This window comes from Sphaeramia orbicularis, chromosome 2, assembly GCF_902148855.1.
Source record: "Sphaeramia orbicularis chromosome 2, fSphaOr1.1, whole genome shotgun sequence".
NCBI classification, from domain to species: Eukaryota; Metazoa; Chordata; class Actinopteri; order Kurtiformes; family Apogonidae; genus Sphaeramia; species Sphaeramia orbicularis.
The window spans coordinates 242,925-263,512 of record NC_043958.1 but is presented as its reverse complement, the minus strand read 5'-3'; the positions used below and the strand labels follow the sequence as shown (position 1 = coordinate 263,512).

The 20,588-nt window shown below is 42.7% G+C and overlaps 1 protein-coding gene and 1 long non-coding RNA gene across 3 annotated transcripts in view; one reads left to right on the top strand and one right to left on the bottom strand.

The window, feature by feature from the left end:
• Nucleotides 1-6,749, top strand: part of LOC115436105 (uncharacterized) — a 50,944-nt gene extending 44,195 nt beyond the window's left edge. The window contains exon 3 of the long non-coding RNA XR_003937776.1: nucleotides 6,695-6,749. This is a non-coding gene — a long non-coding RNA (uncharacterized LOC115436105). The remainder of the gene's footprint in view (nucleotides 1-6,694) is intronic.
• A 3,374-nt stretch (nucleotides 6,750-10,123) lies between these two features.
• The window catches only part of LOC115436460 (double-stranded RNA-specific editase 1-like), an 80,750-nt gene continuing 70,285 nt past the window's right edge, over nucleotides 10,124-20,588 (bottom strand). For both annotated transcript variants that reach the window (XM_030159357.1, XM_030159365.1), the window contains 7 exons: nucleotides 15,828-15,942; nucleotides 15,575-15,743; nucleotides 13,996-14,150; nucleotides 12,006-12,174; nucleotides 11,348-11,529; nucleotides 11,077-11,255; nucleotides 10,124-10,532 (listed from right to left, as the gene is read on the bottom strand). In XM_030159357.1, coding sequence (XP_030015217.1) covers nucleotides 10,356-10,532; nucleotides 11,077-11,255; nucleotides 11,348-11,529; nucleotides 12,006-12,174; nucleotides 13,996-14,150; nucleotides 15,575-15,743; nucleotides 15,828-15,942 — 1,146 coding nt within the window. In that variant the 3' untranslated portion in view covers nucleotides 10,124-10,355. The remainder of the gene's footprint in view (nucleotides 10,533-11,076; nucleotides 11,256-11,347; nucleotides 11,530-12,005; nucleotides 12,175-13,995; nucleotides 14,151-15,574; nucleotides 15,744-15,827; nucleotides 15,943-20,588) is intronic.

Genomic DNA, 20,588 nt, shown 5'->3' with positions numbered 1-20,588 from the left:
GTCACTGTGTTCACTTGTGGTTTCCAGTCGTCTTTGGTCCCCACTCTACCTGGAAACATGGAGACTAAAGCAGCAGAGTCCTGTCTGGGATTGATTTGGAATAGGAGCACAGAGAAGAAGAGAAAAGAGACATGAACACAACTGAACTACAACTGAACTACAACTGAACTACAACTGAAACAACTGAACTACAACTAAACTACAACTGAACTACAACTGAACTACAACTGAACTACAACTAAACTACAACTGAACTACAACTGAACTACAACTAACTACAAAACTAAACTACAACTGAACTACAACTAAACTACAACTGAACTACAACTGAACTACAACTAAACTACAACTGAACTACAACTGAACTACAACTGAACTACAACTAAACTACAACTGAACTACAACTAAACTACAACTAAACTACAACTAAACTACAGCTGAACTACAACTAACTACAACTGAACTACAACTGAACTACAACTAAACTACAACTAAACTACAACTGAACTAACACTAAACTACAACTGAACTACAACTAAACTACAACTGAACTACAACTAAACTACAACTGAACTACAACTGAACTACAGCTAAACTACAACTAAACTACAGCTGAACTACAACTGAACTACAACTAAAACTAAACTGAACACAACTGAACTACAACTGAACTACAACTAAACCACAACTAAAATACAGCTGAACTAACTACAACGAACTACAACTACAACTAAACTACAACTGAACTACAACAAATATACAACTGAACTACACCTAAACTACAACTAAACTACAACTGAACTACAACTAACTACAACTGAACTACAACTAAACTACAACTGAACTACAACTGAACTACAGCTAAACTACAACTAAACTACAGCTGAACTACAACTGAACTACAACTAAAACTACAACTGAACTACAACTGAACTACAACTGAACTACAACTAAACCACAACTAAACTACAGCTACAAAACTGAACTACAACTACAACTAAACTACAACTGAACTACAACTAAACTACAACTGAACTACAACTGAAACTACAACTAAACTACAACTGAACGACAACCAACTAAACTACAACTAAACTAAAGCTGAACTACAACTAAACTACAACTGAACTACAACTGAACTACAACTACAACTAAACTACAACTGATCTACAACTAAACTAAAGCTGAACTACAACTAAACTACAACTGAACTACAACTGAACTACAACTACAACTAAACTACAACTGAACTACAACTAAACTACAACTGAACTACAACTGAACTACAACTAAAACTACAACTGAACTACAATGAACTACAACTGAACTACAGCTAAACTACAACTGAACTACAACTAAACTACAACTGAACTACACTGAACTACAGCTAAACTACAACTGAACTACAACTAAACTAAACTGAACTACAACTAAACTACAACTGAACTACAACTGAACTACAACTAAACTACAACTGAACTACAACTGAACTACAACTAAACTACAACTGAACTACAACTGAACTAAACTACAACTGAACTACAACTAAACTACAACTGAACTACAACTGAACTACAGCTGAACTACAACTGAACTACAACTGAACTAAACTACAACTGAACTACAACTAAACTACAACTGAACTACAACTAAACTACAACTAAACTACAACTGAACTACAACTGAACTACAACTGAACTACAACTAAACTACAACTGAACTACAACTGAACTACAACTAAACTACAACTGAACTACAACTGAACTACAACTAAATAAACAAACTAAACTGAAACTAAGCATTTAGGAAAAAATTGAAAACTAATAAAACCTATCAAACCTGCTCTAAAAACAAATTAAAACTAACTTAGAGAAAAAAAAGTCAAAACTAAATAAAACTAAACTAGAATGAAAAATCCAGAACTATTAGAACCTTGTCAAGTCCATGTTTTCTAAGTCACAGGTGTCAAATCCGGCCCCCCAAAGGGCCAGTCCGGCCCTGTAGGATGAATGTGTGAAATGCAAAAATTACACTGAAAATATGAACAGTCCTTTCAGTTCAGGTTCCACAGTCAGACCAGTTCAATCTGCAGTGGGTCACAGCAGTCAGATACCATCAGAAGAACATAAATAATGACAACTGCAAATGTTCTCTTTGTAAATGTAAATATTTCATGTATTTACACTAAAACAAAGAATAATTTCGTAAAACAATGTGAATAACTGAACAAATGTGAAAACCTGAAATGTCTCAGAGAAGTACAATTGTACCAGTATTCTGTCTGTTCTTAAATGTTCTTTGCAGATCCACTGTGGTCTGTCTGTTCTAATGAACATGTGGAAATGATCAACTGAGACAGAACACTGATAAAATTACTCATTTGTTCAGTTTGTTCATGTTCTTCACATCTTTTGAAAGGATAGTTTGCAGATGTAAACCTGTTCATCATGTAAATGTACTTTTTCGCTGTAAAACACAGTAAACTTTGGAGTGACCTGATTTCTATATTATTCTGTTCTTGTTCGGCTGGTTCGGCCCACTGCAGATCCAGTTGAGCTGAACTAAAAACAGTCCGACACCATGCTCTGTGTGGAACTGAAACTTTGGAGGATGTTTTTATGGCTGTACATGTCACAGTCAGACTGCGGTGGGTGTGTTTCTGCTCCTTCTGCGGTCATACTGTACGTACACTAAGTTCACACAGGCTCATTAAGCGGCTAATGGGGTTTGATCGCCAAAAGGAAACGAGCCGCGACAAATGAGGAGTTCTACTAATCGACAGACTGCAGCCAACGAGGCTGATGGAGGGATGGAGGAGGGATGGAGGGAGGAGGAGGTGGAGGGAGGAGGAGGGCGGAGGACGGAGGGATGGAGGGATGGAAGGACGGAGGAGGACGGAGGGATGGAGGAGGATGGAGGGATGAGGAGGACGGAGGAGGGATGGAGGGATGGAAGGACGGAGGAGGATGGAGGGACGGAGGGATGGAGGAGGATGGAGGGATGAGGAGGACGGAGGAGGACGGAGGGATGGAGGAGGACGGAGGGATGGAGGAGGATGGAGGGATGGAGGAGGATGGAGGGACGGAGGGATGGAGGAGGATGGAGGGATGGAGGAGGACGGAGGGATGGAGGAGGACGGAGGGATGGAGGAGGATGGAGGATGGAGGGGGGGAGGACGGAGGAGGATGGAGATGGAGGAGGACGGAGGGATGGAGGAGGAGGAGGGATGGGAGGATGGAGGATGGAGGAGGATGGAGGAGGATGGAGGGATGAGGAGGACGGAGGAGGACGGAGGGATGGAAGGACGGAGGAGGACGGAGGGATGGAGGAGGATGGAGGGATGAGGAGGACGGAGGAGGAGGGATGGAGGGACGAGGGGGATGGAGGAGGATGGAGGGATGGAGGGATGTGGAGGACGGAGGGATGGAGGGATGGAAGGACGGAGGAGGATGGAGGGACGGAGGGATGGAGGAGGATGGAGGGATGAGGAGGACGGAGGAGGACGGAGGGACGGAGGGATGGAGGAGGATGGAGGGATGGAGGAGGACGGAGGGATGGAGGAAGACGGAGGGATGGAGGAAGACGGAGGGATGGAGGAGGACGGAGGAGGATGGAGGGATGGAGGAGGACAGAGGGATGGAGGAGGACGGAGGGACGGAGGGATGGAGGAGGATGGAGGGATGGAGAAGGATGGAGGATGAGGAGGAGGAGGGGGGGAGGAGGAGGATGGAGGAGGACGGAGGGACGGAGGGATGGAGGAGGATGGAGGGATGGAGAAGGATGGAGGGATGAGGAGGACGGAGGAGGACGGAGGGATGGAGGAGGACGGAGGGATGGAGGAGGAGGAGGGGACGGAGGGATGGAGGAGGATGGAGGGATGGAGGGATGGAGGAGGACGGAGGGATGGAGGAGGATGGAGGGATGGAGGAGGATGGAGGGATGGAGGAGGATGGAGGGATGGATGAATTAAGAAAAAAAAAAAAAAATCTGGTATTAAGCAAAAAGAAATCTTGAATTGAGCAAAAGGCAAACTGTAATTAAGCTATCTCTTTTTTTTAAAACTAAGCCTAATAAATAATAAATAAATAAATCTAAATAAATAAACTGAAATGAGGAAAAAAAAACAACAAAAAAACCCTGAATTAAGAAAAAAAATCTTTACTTAAGCAAAAATAAATAAATAAATAAAAAGCTGTGCCAGTGGAACAGGTGTAAATGCTGTCGTTCACATCAGTTGTCTGTAAATCAGTTCCTCTGGAGGTGATTCTGTCTGATCTGAAATGTCATCAGATATTTGGAACAGAAATGACACACACACACACACACACACACACACACACACACACACACACTGGGGCAGAGTTAGACTGTTTCCAGTGGTGTGTTTGTGTGTTTGTGTGTTTGTGTGTGTGTGTGTGTGTGTGCGTGTGTTTACCTCTGATCATCGTCTCGTCTGTTTATCTTCGTGTCGGTGTATGATGTCATCAGCTGTTGTCATCCATAGACACGTGTAAAAGTAGGCGGCGCTTACTGCTAGCCCCTCCCAGTAGTAGGACCCTTGGCCCCTCCTACTCACAGGTTCATTCTGAGTCTGAACTTTTAACAGTTTGGAAAGTCTTCAAAAATTTACAAAAAAATACAGATTCAGAGGACAGTCTCATATTAGAACGTGTGATATTTGAAAAAAATGAAATTAAGGTTAAATCCTGGTTCAAAACCTTCCTTTTTTTCAAACGTTTATGAATAAACTCTGTTCAATCTTGTCTTTAAATACTTTTTTTATTTTAATGTCTTAATTTATTATGATTTTAATACTAATTTTAATGTATGCTTTTAACCATACTGTAACTTAATGTCTTTTCTTTTATCTGTGAATGCATTTTAAAATCTGTTTATCCCTGATTTTTTTTAATGTCTTTTCCATTTTTGATTTTAATAGAATTTCAATGTCTTGCTTATTTTTATTTTTTTGATGGTGGCAGGTTTAGGAAAAAAGAAAAAAGAAAAAAAGGAAGACATTTTATTCTATTCTATTCTATTCTATTCTATATTATATTTTCAGGCCCTGAACCCATGGGGTGGGGGTGGGATGGGGGGTGGGGGGGGGGTTAATAATAAGCACACGGACAGGTGGTGGTTTACAGTAACAGTTACAGCATTATTAAACCTCTAGTTCAGTGACGTGACTGAGTTTCTACATATTTAGAATTTCTCATGCTTTACAGTAGAGCTCATGCATTAAGCCCCCCCCGCCCCCCCCCGACCACCACCGGTCTTGCTGTATTGATGGGGTGAATGAAAACCGAAGTGCATGAACCCACCCAGACCCGCAGAGCCCCCCCCACCAGCGTCTGGACGGACCGGACCGACCCCTGGACCATCTTTTTAAAAAGTGCATAACTGTGGGAAAACCTAACGGGCCACACCCACCAGGAGAGTCTGCACATGCTCAGTTCCACACATGCACACTAACATCAGCTAAAACAACTCACACACATGAAAACAAGTTCAATAAGTTGGATGGAGGGTTCCAGTCCGGTGTGTCATACGGGGGGGGGGGGGGGTGGGGTGTCAAACTGATTTCAGTTCAGATCCACCAAAATATATCTGAAAAAAAAGGTGAAAACAGAACTACAAAAAAAACCTAAGGAAAAAATAAGTGGAATTTTTTAACAGTTTTCCGCCTCAGTTGATCATTTCCACAGTGGATCTGCAAACACACACCAAACATTCAGTCGTTCGGACAAATTTTGAGAAACACGAACGCAATTAAAAGAAAAAAACAAACAAACAAACAGGCCTTTGACAGAGAACTTTGGCCGATATTTTCACGCTTTATAATGCGATACTAGTTGTTTTTCTGCAAAATTGAAAAAGTTATGGTCAAAAAATGGAGTATTTTGAAAATCATGACCTTGGGGGGGGGGGGGGGGGGGGTTGGACCCTTTGGGGGGCCGCATGTTTGGCACCCCTGTTTATACAGTAACAGCATCCTAACATCAAATGATGTTTGTATAAAGGTAAGACTGTGAAAAAAACATGTTTTTACAGGAAGGAAATTTAAAAGACAACATTAAATTATAGACGAATCACATTAAAATGATTCGACACGTTAGTGGATAAAGAGGCAGATTTAAAAAAACATAAAATATACAGATAAAGTAGTTTAAAGGTCGGACCGATGGTTAAACTTCATCTTTGGTGAGTTCGGAAACCGGGTTGAACTAAAATGAACGACAACATGAGCAGCAAGCTGGAGTCTGTCCATGTCAGGTGGAAACCTCGTATGTCCATTTTGGGTCTTTTTTTTTTCTTTTGTTTGTCATAAAACGAGGCTATTGGTCAGTCTTCACATTGTAAATAGAATATTAACCAATGAAAAGTCCTTTAAAAACAGCCTGTGACTCCATCTGTTTAACTCCATTCATTTACTTAGAATAGACATCGTTTTTCCAGTTTCCTGAACATTTTGGACAATAAGAGCCTACATATATATATATTCTGAGAAAAAAGTCTAAATTCTGACTTTTTTCCCCCAGAATTCTAAATTTTTTTCTCAGAATTCTTACTTTTTTACTGTTGAAAAAGATTCGGTTGCGATTGAAAACAGGCGGCGGTCGTTCATTTCTACGAAGCAGGTTCTTTGCGATACCTGCTTCTACGGAAGCTCTGACAATACTTTGTTTTTTTTCAGACCTTTCATCATACGATCGGACCTGGCTCGTGTCTGACGCCATCTGAGACCAGGAGGTTTTTCCCTTTCATGCAGTCCATGCATCGAGCTACAAGACTTCAAACAGTCGCAGGAAGGAATCTGTGCGATCTGCGAAAAACTCCAAACTCTGTTTGGACCTCCGAACAGAGTGTAAGGATATTTCTACAGTACTGGTGGGTGGAGCTTAGGTCCACCCCCCCCCCCCCCCATCTGTCTGTGCATATTCTGACCTTAAACTAAACAGAAGGATCACGTTCGCAGTCACGCTGCAGATTAAACACAGTTTGACGAACTGTCGGAGCACATTTGGAAGTTTTTCACGACACTGATAATCTGGGACCACAATACTGAACAGGAACCAAACCCCTGGACCGCAGACCTCCAGTATTTGGTAGAATTACACATGCAAAATGTACGCTGTTAGTCTTATATAAATAAACAATTAATGCTGCTTAGAGTTTGCCATTCACAAAGTCTTTTTTTGTCGTTTTGTACAAAGTGTCCTTTGTATAAAGTTGCATAACTGACTGAATTAACCCTTAGATGCATAAGAACGACCCACTGACCACTTTTAGAATACAGGGCTCCCAAACAGGAGGCCCACCAAAGGTTTCCGATCTGACCCTGGGATGAATTTACAAAAAATTCCACACTTTCATTTTAGTTCAGGTTCCACGTACAGACCAATAATATCTGAAGTAAAAAAACCGACAAAAAAGAAGGACTGCAGATTTACTTCTGGGTTTGATGGGAAAAAATTACATTATGTCTATAAATAACAACAACTTCAAATGTCTGTCTGTGTTTTAGTGCAAAAAATAACATTAAATTATGAAAATACTTACATTTACAAACTATCTGAAACAATAAAATGTGAAAACTTGAAACAAATATGAACAACCTGAAATGTCTCAAGAAAATTCAGCACAATTTGAACTATTTTCTGCCCGTTAATAAGAGTTTAGTGTCTTTGCTTTCTCTCTCTCTCTCTCTCTCGCTCTCTCTCTTTGTAGATCTGATCCATAATGCACATGTAGAAATGATCAGTTAAGGCAGAATATTGTTAAAATTGCACTTATTTTCCTCAAGAAATTTCCGTTTTTTCAGGTTATTCACATCTTTTTTGTTTGGATAGTTTATAAAAGTAAGTATTTTCATAATTTAATGAGTTTTTTTGCACTAAAACAAAGACAAAAATTTGGACTTGTCATTATTTCTAGGTTATTCTGTTGTTATTTTACTGCAGATCAGACTGGGCTGAATGTGGAACCTGAAAGAACATGAGTTTGAGAGCCCTGGTGTAATATCTATGTGATGAAAAGTTATTATTAATTCATATTCCAGGTATTTCTTTAAAAACATGTTATTGACATCATAGCATTTAAATATGTAACTGACCTTTTATAGATTTTATATACTTGTAGTTTTTTTTGTTTTTTTACTGCCCCAGGCTTCCGTAGGTGGGTCCAAATGACCCACATTCATTTACAATACAATCACATCTGAACCTTGGATCCATTCAATGACAAAACCAAAGGACTTACTCACTACATGGATGTGGACCGTTATATAATATATATTATATACTATATATAACTTCCATTTAAATTTTCTTTCAAATGGTTGAAATTGTTGAAAAATAAAATATTCAAACATGAAGCCTAGAGCTGAAACGATTAATTGACTCAAAGTGATCCAAAAAAAAAAAAAAAATCATTCAACCACAGTTCTCCTGAATCAAAGCTTTGTTTCCTTCATTTCTCTGCTGTTAAACATTGGTTCCACTATTGTGTTTCACACGGACGCTTATTGTGACGCACAAAGAAGCTTCAATTCAGGAAAACTGCAATAGAATATTTCCCTTCAATCAATTCAAGTCGATTAATCAAATTGTGAATTTTTGCATTTGCTTCAAACACCTAATCCATTAATGATTTCAGCTCTAATGAAGTCATTCATTTGTGAACTGAAATACTCTGAACAAAAATATAAACGCACCACTTTTGTTTTTGCTCCCATTTTTCATGAGCTGAACTCAAAGATCTAAAACTTTTTCTGTGTACACACAAGGTTTATTTCTCTCAAATATTGTTCACAAATCTGTCTAAATTTGTGTTAGTGAACACTTCTTCTTTGCTGAGATAATCCATCCACCTCACAGCTGTGGCAGATCAAGATGCTGATTAGACAGCAGGATTTTTGCACAGGTGTGATTTAGGCTGGCCACAATAAAAGGCCACTCTAAAATGTGCAGTTTTATCACACAGCACAATACCACAGATGTCACAAGTTTTGAGGGAATATGCACTGGTCATGCTGACTTCAGGAATCTCCACCAGAGCTTCTGCCTGTGAATTGAATGTTCATTTCTCTACCATAAGCCATCTCCAAAGCTGTTTCAGAGAATTCATGAAGAAGACTGTGTGAGGAAAATGGTGGTCACACCAAATACTGACTGGTTTTATCTGACCCCCCTGGACCACCCAATACAGTAAAAGTGCACATTTTAGAGTGGCCTTTTATTGTGGCCAGCCTAAGTCACACCTGTGCAATAATCCTGCTGTCTAATCAGCATCTGGATCTGCCACACCTGTGAGGTGGATGGATTATCTCAGCAGAGGACAAAGGAGAAGTGCTCACTAACACAGATTTAGACAAATTTATGAACAATATTTGAGAGAAATAGGCCTTTTGTGTACATAGAAAAAGTTTTAGATCTTTGAGTTCAGCTCATGAAAAATGGGAGCAAAAACAAAAGTGGTGCGTTTATATTTTTGTTCAGTGTACAATAGAAATGATTCTTTTTAACGTGACAAAAGGGTCAGAAAACCACATGAATTTCAACGTGGGTCATTTTTGCCGCATTTCCACTATGTGGAACCGGCTCGACTCGACTCGGGTACTGGATCTTCTTCCTGCAGACTGTTTCTATTCCAGGATACTACAGACTTTACAGTACCTGGTTGTCATAGCGATGCGGTGCATTACTTCCGTGTCGTCTGCTCAGACAGTTGCTAATAAACTCATTTGTTGCGTGTTGTCTCGTCAAGCTCATGCTGAATTTTTATGTCAGTGACCAAAGACTGAAACTCGAGCGACTGTGGTGTAGTTTTACAGACTGTCATCATGTGCATTCACCTACCGACAGATTTACTGTCAACTTCCACATCTGCTTTTTGGAAAAGGGCGGGGCATAGAGACGACTGTCTGACCAATCAGTGGTCTGCAGTGTTTACATGTCACCTTTTACTATCTGGTCCCCAGTCTTGGGGACCAAAAAACTAGTACCAAGTACCAGATTCCAGGTCCTTTTTGTAATGGAAACACAAAAAGGCCAAGTCGAGTCAAGTCAAACCGGTACCACGTAGTGGAAATGCGGCATTTGACCCCTTACGGATGAGTGGGGGGTCCAGACCCTGGTGCATCTAAGGGTTAATAATAATCTTCTGTGTGCGCTGCTGGCATGAGGCTAGAAACTGAAGGTGGGACGTAGACTCCGTGGGTTTGACATCTGGATTCGGTGGCTCCTCCTTCCCACAAACATCCCACATCATCACCTGACGGACCTGAAGGTAACGCTTCCACCGACAGAGTGTGACACAGTAAAGCCAGCGTCCGACAGGTCCGGACCTGGACCGGCTCAGGTGGTCAGTGCAAACTGGTCCTGCTCTATGGGTTTCTTGACCCAGGCGCCCAGGCCGGCTTTGTGAAAGGCTCGGAACAGCGTCTGTTTGGCGGCGTGGTACTCCAGCGCCGCCTGCTTGGCCTCGTGGTAGCTGCTGGGGCTGGACGTCCGGATCCGCAGAGTGGACGACAGCTGTGGGACGAGGACAGAGGACAGTCAGGTCCAGATAAGACCGGACAGACCAACATCTAAGGGAGACTCGGAACCAGGTGGGCGGAGTCTACTAGTATATTTACCGCAGGTCATTTAAGATTCAAAGCCTTTTATCATCATGTGTTCAATAGAAACAGTTTCCACGAACAAAGGAAGTCTGATCCACAATTTAAGACGTATAAAAATAGAAACAGAATGATTTAAGTAGGAAATTAAACAAACAAAACAAAGTGGCATTTAAGAATGGGGTGGAAAAGAGAAGGAGGATAAACTATAAAAACTAACATCATGTGCTGCTCTCTTTTAATCCTCAATCTACTGTCAGATTCTGATGAAGTTGGCCTGCTGTGGCAATGGCGTGTTGTGGTGTTGGTGTGTCGTGACGTTGGCGTGCCGCAGCATTGGTATGTTTTGTCATTTGCGTGCCGTGGTGTTGGCGTGTTGTTGGTGTGCTGTAGTGTTGGCGTGTCTTGTTGTTGGCGTGTCTTGTTGTTGGCGTGTCTTGTTGTTGGCGTGCCGTTACCTTGGAGTGCAGGCGCATCCATCGGCTGTACAGGGCGTGCTTGCAGAGCCTGGAGGGTCGTCCCAGGTCGTCTTTGCCCGTGGTGGCGTTGATGACCTCCAGGGCCTGGTCTCCTACGGTCCAGTTGACGCTGAAGTTGGGCGCTTTTCCGGGCTGACGGGCTTCTGCGTTACTGATTCCTGCAGGAGGTGCAAACAGAGGGTCTTCAGACTTTAGAAGTGAACGGTGAGAAGAAGTGAGCGCTGAACCGCTGCACTGTAGACGTCCTCACCGCTGAGGAGGGGTCTGTTCAGGCTGAAGGACGGAGGCAGGTCCTCCACGTCGGTGATCCGCTGGTACATGGCTCTGCTCAGGTGGTCTGCGTGGTACAGGCTGCCCAGGATGATACTGGAGAAGTAGACCGGCTCCGAGAAGTAGCTCATCAGAGAACCCTGGAATCCAACCACGTTCCACCTGGAGAACAGAGTCCAAGGTTCAGACCAGAAGACCAACAAGGGTTCAGACCTGAAGACCAACAAGGGTTCAGACCTGAAGACCAACAAGGGTTCAGACCTGAAGACCAACAAGGGTTCAGACCTGAAGACTAACACATCTGCAAAAGAGGGTTCTACCACGAAAACACAATCAGTGACCCTGGACATCAGGTTCTGTCTCTGTGTTCCAGTCCTGTGGTCTGGACGAAGCAGATCAATCTAACTATACAAGTGGGCGGGACTTTGACTGGAGGAAAACTCAACTCATCCAATCACAGTCCATATATGACTTCTATCAGTGATCAAAAGGAACTAGACCGATATCTGGAACCATTTACATGTTAGAAACCATTAAAATATGGACCAGAGATTATTTATTTAGTTGAGATATAAGTATAGACCTGTATTTGTAAAACTGGTTCCTGTATGTGAACGTGGTCAAAGTACAGGACAAACCTTGCGATTTTGTCGCTGCAGGACATGGTGAGCAGCCTCTCTCCCTGAAGAACGCCGTCCCAGGTCTGGATGGTGTTACTGGAACGCACCGGGATGGTTCCCTCCCCAGACTCGATCTTGGTCCGGAGCTGCCCACGAGCCTTTCTGTTGGGGTGTCGGTCCCCCTGGTCTGAAAAACACAACCCAGACCGGTACCACTTAGACTACATCTGTCCCCCCTGGTCTGAAAAACACAACCCAGACCGGTACCACTTAGACCACATCCGCCCCCCTGGTCTGAAAACACAACCCAGACCGGTACCACTTAGACCACATCCGCCACCCTGGTCTGAAAAACACAACCCAGACCGGTACCACTTAGACCACATCCGCCCCCCTGGTCTGAAAAACACAACCCAGGACCGGTACCACTTAGACCACATCCGCCCCCCTGGTCTGAAAAACACAACCCAGACCGGTACCACTTAGACCACATCCGCCCCCCTGGTCTGAAAAACACAACCCAGACCGGTACCACTTAGACCACATCCGCCCCCCTGGTCTGAAAAACACAACCCAGACCGGTACCACTTAGACCACATCCGCCCCCCTGGTCTGAAAAACACAACCCAGACCGGTACCACTTAGACCACATCTGCCCCCCCTGGTCTGAAAAACACAACCCAGACCGGTACCACTTAGACCACATCTGTCCCCCCTGGTCTGAAAAACACAACCCAGACCGGTACCACTTAGACTACATCTGTCCCCCCTGGTCTGAAAAACACAACCCAGACCGGTATCACTTAGACCACATCTGTCCCCCCTGGTCTGAAAAACACAACCCAGACCGGTACCACTTAGACCACATCTGTCCCCCCTGGTCTGAAAAACACAACCCAGACTGGTACCACTTAGACCACATCCGCCCCCCTGGTCTGAAAAACACAACCCAGACTGGTATCACTTAGACCACATCCGCCCCCCTGGTCTGAAAAACTCAACCCAGACCGGTACCACTTAGACCACATCTGCCCCCCTGGTCTGAAAAACTCAACCCAGACTGCGCTCAGTTCCAGCTGATTGGGATGAATAAAGGAAGTGCGCTTAGATTTGGGCGTACGCTCAGTTTTATTCATCTGGATTTTTTTATGTGTACGGATTTTTCTGGATTTAAGCGTACGCCAGCTTTACATATGAAATCCACACAAGTCTGTATACATGAGGCCCCAGGTGAGCACATTCTATACATTCTACACTCTGTACATGGCATCATATTTAAGATCAGATTAGTTTTCACTGTCTGTTTTAGGTCAGAATTCAAAAGGGGTTCATTTTAGCATGATTTTTTTTTTTTTTTTTTCATTATTGTTCTGAGATTAAAGTCAGAATTCTGAGGGAAAAAAAGTCTGAATTCTGACTTTTTTCTCAGAATTCTGACTTTTTTCAGAATTCTGTTTTAATTTTTTTTTTATTATTGTTCTGAGATTAAAGTCAGAATTCTGAGGGAAAAAAAGTCTGAATTCTGACTTTTTTCTCAGAATTCTGACTTTTTTCAGAATTCTGTTTTAATTTTTTTTTTTATTATTGTTCTGAGATTAAAGTCAGAATTCTGAGGGAAAAAAGTTAGAATTCTGACTCCAATCTCAGAATATTTACTTTTTTCCTCAAAATTCTGACTTTTTTCTTGTCCTATCTTGTCTTATTTTATCTTATCACCTGAAAAAACAGACAGAATATTAAAATTGTCCTTATTTTTTCTTTAAAAATGTCCTGTTGTTCATGTTATTTTTTAAGGATAGTTTTCAGATGTAAACATTTTCAAAATATAATTTTACTTTTTTTCACTCTAAATCATAGAAGTCAGACATAAAACATTTGAAGTTGACTTTATTTCTGATCCACTTCAGATCATCTTGGGCTGAATGTGGAACCTGAACTAACCTGACTTGGACACAGTATCTGTTTTTCCACGTTTCCCCTGAACGTCTCTGGTGTTTATTCCACTCACCCTCCACTCCGGCCTCGTGTGGGGAGAATATGCGGGCGTCTCCACAGGGGGACGTACTGATGTAAAGATGGAACTGGACGTTTTCCTTCAGGACAAAACCAGCTCTGCTGTCACACCTGCTGAAGATGGACTTCTGGTGTTCTTCCTCGGTGTTACTGCAGGGACAAACAGTTTTAAAAAAAATACAAATTATTGTTCTGAGATTAAAGTCATAATTCTGAGAAAAAAACAAGAGTGAATTCTGACTTTCATCTCAAAATTCTGAGGTTTTTTTTTCTCAGAATTCTGACTGTTTTAAACTTTTTTTTTTATATTATTCTGAGATTATAGTCATAATTCTGAGAAGAAAAGTGTGAATTCTGACTTTCTAATAGTTTTTTTTTAATTATTGCTCTGAGATTAAACTCGGAATTCAAAGATTATAGTCAGAATTCTGAGAAAAAAAGTGGAAATTCTGACTTTTTTCTCAGAATTCTGACTGTTAATTTATTATTTTTTATATTATTGTTCTGTGAATAAAGTCAGAATTCTGAGGGAAAAAAAGTGTGAATTCTGACTTTAATCTCAGAATTCTAACTTTTTTCTCAGAATTCTGTTTGAATTTTTTTTTATTATTATTGTTTTGAGATTAAAGTCATAATCCTGAGGAAAAAAGTGTGAATTCTGATTTTAATCTCGAAATTCTGAGTTTTTTTTTCTTTTTCTTTTTCAGAATTCTGACTTTTTTTCTCAGAATTCTGACCATTTTAAATATGTTTTTTTAATATTATTCTGAGATTAAAGTCAGAATTCTGAAAAAAAAGGGTGAATTCTGATTTTAATCTCAGAATTTTGACTTTAATCCCAGCATTCTGACTTCTTTTTCTATAATATTGACAGACCATAATATATCTGGGGTTAAACTAAGAACATTATCCACTACACCAGGGCTCTCAAACATGCGTCCTGGGGCCCAAATGCGTCCAGCCCAAGGATCCAATCCGGCCCCTGGGATGAATTTACAAAGTGCGAAAATCCCACACATTCATTTTAGTTCAGGTTCCACATACAGACCAATATGATCTGAAATAAAAGAACCGACAAAAAAGAAGGACTGCAGATTTTCTTCTCAGTTTCATGTGAAAATAATATTACATTATGTCTATAAATAGACAACTTCAAATTTTTTGTCTTTGTTTTAGAGCAAAAAATAACATTAAATTATGAAAATATTTACATTTACAAACTATCCTGAAACAATAAAATGTGAAAAACCTGAACAAATATGAACCTGAAATGTCTAAAGAAAGTTCAGCACAATTTGAACTATTTTCTGCCTTTTAATAAGAGTTTAGCGTCTTTGCTTTCTCTCTCTCTCTCTCTCTCTCTCACTTTCTCTCTCTTTCTGTCACTCTCTCTTGGTCTCTCTCGCTTTCTCTCTCTCTCTGTCTCACTCACTCACTCTCTCTCTCTCTCTCACTCTCTCTGTCTCACTTTCTCTCTCTCTCACTCACACGCTTTCTCTTGCTCTTTCTTTCTCTCACTCACTTTCTCTCTCTCTCTCTCTCTCTCACTCACTCACTTTCTCTCTCTCTCTCACCTTAGGAAGTGTTCCAGTTGTGAGTACAGGAACCTGATGAGTGAGCGTCGTGCTACGATCTCAGCGTGGCAGTCGTTCAGAGCTAACCCTCTGTCGCTCATGTATTCACCGTTAATGCATTTGGTCCCAGTGGACACACAGATCACCTGGGCCTCCTTCACATCTGTACCTGAAATTAAAAAAAGTAACATTCTAAACATCAAACTGAAAACACAACATACAATCAAACACACTCCAGGGAAGGGCCATCTACCTGTTGTCATGACAACACCTGCCAAAACTTTCCGCCTGGCGTGTGGAGACGTGAAGTTGTCGGTCAGCTCGCTGAATTTGTCCACGACCAGACGAGAAACGGCGTCGGCCAGAACCTGAGAGTGACCGGTGGAAAAAAAAAAACAAAAGGAAAGTTTATTAAACTGAAAGGGTTTTACAAAGACATAAAAAAGTAAACTAATAAGCTCCATGGGATGATGTTTGTGACAGTGCTGGGGATGATTAGACATGTTATAGAACCAGAAAACATCCTGTAAAAAGAAAGCATCCATTGAACAAAAATACAAGTTTACAGTGTAAAAAAAAATTTAAAAAAGACCGAGATCTATTTAAAAAAAAACATGGACTGTAACATGAGTGTGTGCGTGTGTGTCAAAATTCAACATGTGTAATATGTGAAATTATTAGATGCATTTTTAAAATTTCTATGCAATGTTCTTTGCAGTGGACAGCGTTTTTTTTTTTTTTTACATTAAATTGTCTTTACTGGAAACAGTTTTTTCAGGCGCATTTTTTATTATCATTATCATTATTATTATCATTATTATTTTTTTTTATTTTTTTTTTTTATACATTTTTTACAATGTTCTTTGCAGTGGACAGCATAATTATTATTTTTTCATTAAATTGCCTTTATTGGAAACAGTTTTTCCGGATGCATTTTTAAAAATTTTTTATAATGTTCTTTGCAGTGGAGAGTGTTTTCTTTTTTTTTTTTTTCCATTAAATTGCCTTTATTGGAAACAGTTTTTTTCAGGTCGCCAGTCTCTCTCTTTTTTTTCTTCTTTGTCGATAAAGCTGTGAAACTCTTGTCCTCTACAGAGGACAAAAACTGAGGATATTGCGATAAAAATGACCTCAGTGGGTCAGTTGGACCCACTTCTGCATCTAAGGGTGAAGTAAAATGAAGAGTGGAAACTGTTTTTCTACAGACGGATCAAAATAAAGATCATTTCTACAATTAGTCAATGAGAAGGCGGCAACAATATGGACATGCTATGAGAAGCTAATGAAAGGTTTTATCTGCAGTGAAACTACGACTGAATATTTCAATTAAGTGTTTTTTTGTGCGTCGGTGTGAATGACAGGCGGCGTGCAACGGTCCGATCGTCTGCTTCGTCCGCCGCTTCCTTTAATGAACAGCGGTGTTTGAACAGCACTCACAGTTCGATGCTCATTTAGATAGCGCTGCAGTTATCGGTGCTTTCGGGGATTACAGGCACGGATTAGTTTATGTGTAAATAGATTCCAGTGGATTGAAGTCGTCTCCGGCTCCGGCTTTAATCAGACTTTTGTCACAAACGCTGACATTTGGAGACTTCGCAGATCTGACAAGAAGGTCTTTCAGCCGCGTGGAAACAAACAAACGGCCTCCGACAACCAACAAAAAAAAACACAGGATCTGAAGGGAATTAGAGTGTGTCTGTTTTTCTACCCAGGAGTTAATCCTGTTTGTGACACATGGAGACAAACACCTGCTGCTCAACTCTGGTTAACTCTGTTTGGTTCGGTTTAAGTCCAACTTGTTCTGGTCGTCAGTATTTGAAGTGTATTCATTAGGTCTGGAACGGTACGCAACGTTTTCAGTTCGGCACATTTTCAGTTTTAACAAACTGTTCAGGCGACCGTGTGTGTGTGTGTGAGTGTGTGTGTGTGTGTGTGAGTGTGTGTGTGTGAGTGTGTGTGTGTGTAAGTGTGTGTGTGAGTGTGTGTGTGTGTGTGTGTAAGTGTGTGTGGGAGTGTGTGTGTGTGTGTGTGTGTGTGTGTAAGTGTGTGTGTGAGTGTGTGTGTGTGTGTGTGTGAGTGTGTGAGTGTGTGTGTGTGTGTGTGAGTGTGTGTGTGTGTAAGTGTGTGTGTGAGTGTGTGTGTGAGTGTGTGTGTGTGTGTGTGTGTGTGTGTGTAAGTGTGTGTGTGAGTGTGTGTGTGTGAGTGTGTGAGTGTGTGAGTGTGTGTCTGTGTGTGTGAGTGAGTGGAAGAGAGTAAGTGAGAAAGAACGAGAGAGAGAGCAAGAGAAAGAGAGTGAGAGCGAGGTTTTTCACTTCGGTACAAGCGGACAGAAAACCCCTGAAAATGTCTTTAATGCATTTATTATGAATTTTTGAATATTTTCCCCACTTTTTGGAGATGATAGACTACAGTCTTATGGAGCCTTGTTGGCCCATGGGACTCCAGAGGCAGCTGATGGGTACCAGCAGGCCAGGTGTGCTGCAGCCCGAGCGGTTGTGGAGGCAAAAACTGGGGTCTGGGTGGAGTTTGGGGAGGCCATGGAGGAAGACTATCAGTCGGCCTCGAGGAAATTCTGGCAAACCGTCCGCCGACTCAGGAGGGGAAAGGAGGGCACCACCAACACTGTTTACAGTGGAAGTGGGAGGAGCTGCTGACCTCGACTGGGGATGTTGTCGGACGGTGGAAGGAATACTTCGAGGATCTCCTCAATCCCGCTGTCACGTCTTCCATGGAGGAAGCAGAGGCTGAGGTCTCAGAGGTGGACTGGTCCATCACCCAAGCTGAAGTCACCCAGGTGGTTGGCAAGCTCCTCGGTGGCAGAGCACCAGGGGTGGATGAGGGTCGCCCTGAGCACCTTAAGTCTCTGGATGTGCAGGACTGTCTTGGCTGACACGTCTCTGTAACATTGCGTGGCGGTCGGGGACAGTATCTCTGGATTGGCAGACCGGGGTGGTGGTCCCCCTTTTTAAGAAGGGGGACCAGAGGATGTGCTCCAACCATAGGGGGAGCACATCCTCAGCCTCCCGGGGAAAGTCTATTCCAGGTACTGGAGAGGAGGATCCGACTGATAGTCCAACCTCAAGTCCAGGAGGAACAAAGCGGTTTTCGTCCTGGTTGTGGAACACTGGACCAGCTCTATACTCTCCATCAGGTGCTTGAGGGTTCATGGGAGTTCGCCCAACCAGTCTACATGTGTTTTGTGGATTTGGAGAAGGCATTCGACCATGTCCCTTGTGGTATCCTGTGGGGGGTGCTTCGGGAGTATGTGGTCCGGGGCCCTTTGCTAAGGGCAGTCCGGTCCTTGTATGACCGAAGCAGGAGTCTGGTTCGCATTGCTGGCAGTAAGTCAGACCTGTTCCAGGTGCATGTTGGACTCCGGCAGGGCTGCCCTTTGTCACCGGTTCTGTTCATAATTTTTATGGACAGAATTTCTAGGCGCAGCCAGGGGCCGGAGGGGGTCCGGTCTGGGGACCACAGGATTTCATCTCTGCTTTTTGCAGATGACGTTGTCCTGTTGGCCTCATTGAACCTGGACCTTCAGCGTGCCCTGGGGCGGTTTGCAGCCGAGTGTGAAGCGAGTGGGATGAGGATCAGCACCTCCAAATCCGAGGCCATGGTTCTGGACCGGAAAAAGGTGGTCTGCCCTCTCCGGGTCGGTGGGGAGTCTTTGCCCCAAGTGGAGGAGTTCAAGTATCTCAGGGTCTGGTTCACAGTGAGGGAAGGATGGAGCGTGAGATTGACAGACAGATCGGTGCAGCGTCTGCAGTGATGCAGTCGCTGTACCGGTCTGTCGTGGTGAAGAAGGAGCTGAGCCGAGAGGAGAAGCTCTGGATTTACTGGTCAATCTACATTCCTACCCTCACCTATGGTCATGAGCTTTGGGTCTGGACTGAAAGGACAAGATCCCGGATACAAGCGGTCGAAATGAGTTTCCTCCGTAAGGTGGCTGGGCGCACAAAGAGGGATAGGGGGAGGAGCTCAGTCACCAATAAGAATGGGAATCGAGAACCGGTTCTTTTTGAGAACTGGATCCCAGTAGCTGGATTCCTTGGAATCGTTTGCCTGCTCGCTTAACGATTCTGCTTTCGTTGCATGATGACGTCACACGTACGCCGCATTGTTTTGGTCAGAACGTAGCCAACATGGTGTTGAGGCAGAAACGGTCTAAACAGACCACACCAGGTCCACTTTTAACACTGTCAAAACTTCCATTTCTTCAAAAGGATGGAATCCCTCCAATCTGCTCAAACATTTGTCCATAGAATGTGATTCATTTACAGGAATGTCACGTATTTGATACGCTACTTAGCGGCGGTTGTGAATGTAGCAGAGTGAACGCCGAGCCCAGTTCCAGTGCAGGCAACAAACGTTGTACCCCCTCAAATACAAGTTTATGAAGGTAGGGGAAAGGAAATGAGGTGCACAACAATGGGAGCCGAGCTGAGCCGAGTCGAACTGGTTCCACGTAGTAGGAACGCTGCAATAGAGGAATTAATAAAGCCTCTTTAGTTTCACTTTCACTGCACTGGGCTGGTCTGGGAACACCTCAAGGTCCCCCCGGAAGAGCTGGAGGAGGAGTCTGGGGAGAGGGAAGTCTGGGCATCCCTGCTTAGACTGTTGCCCCCACAACCCGGCTCTGGATAAGCGGAAGAAAATGGATGGATGGATGAATGGATGGATGAATAGATAGACATAATTTACACTGACAAAAAAAAAAAACAAAACGCAAAATAAGGAGAATAATTTTGTAACTAGAAGCACTCGGAGAGCGCAGACCTCCGCCAAGGCTGATCCGTGGCCCCCCCGTTGGCCCCCCCCACCCCCGATCACCACCAAAATTTAATCATTTCTTCCTTATCCCATTTCCAACAAACCCTGAAAATTTCATCAAAATCTGTCCATAACTTTTTGAGTTATGTTGCACACTAACGGACAGACAAACAAACAAACCCTGGCAAAAACATAACCTCCTTGGCGGAGGTAATAAATGGTGATAAATCACTTAAAACAGGTT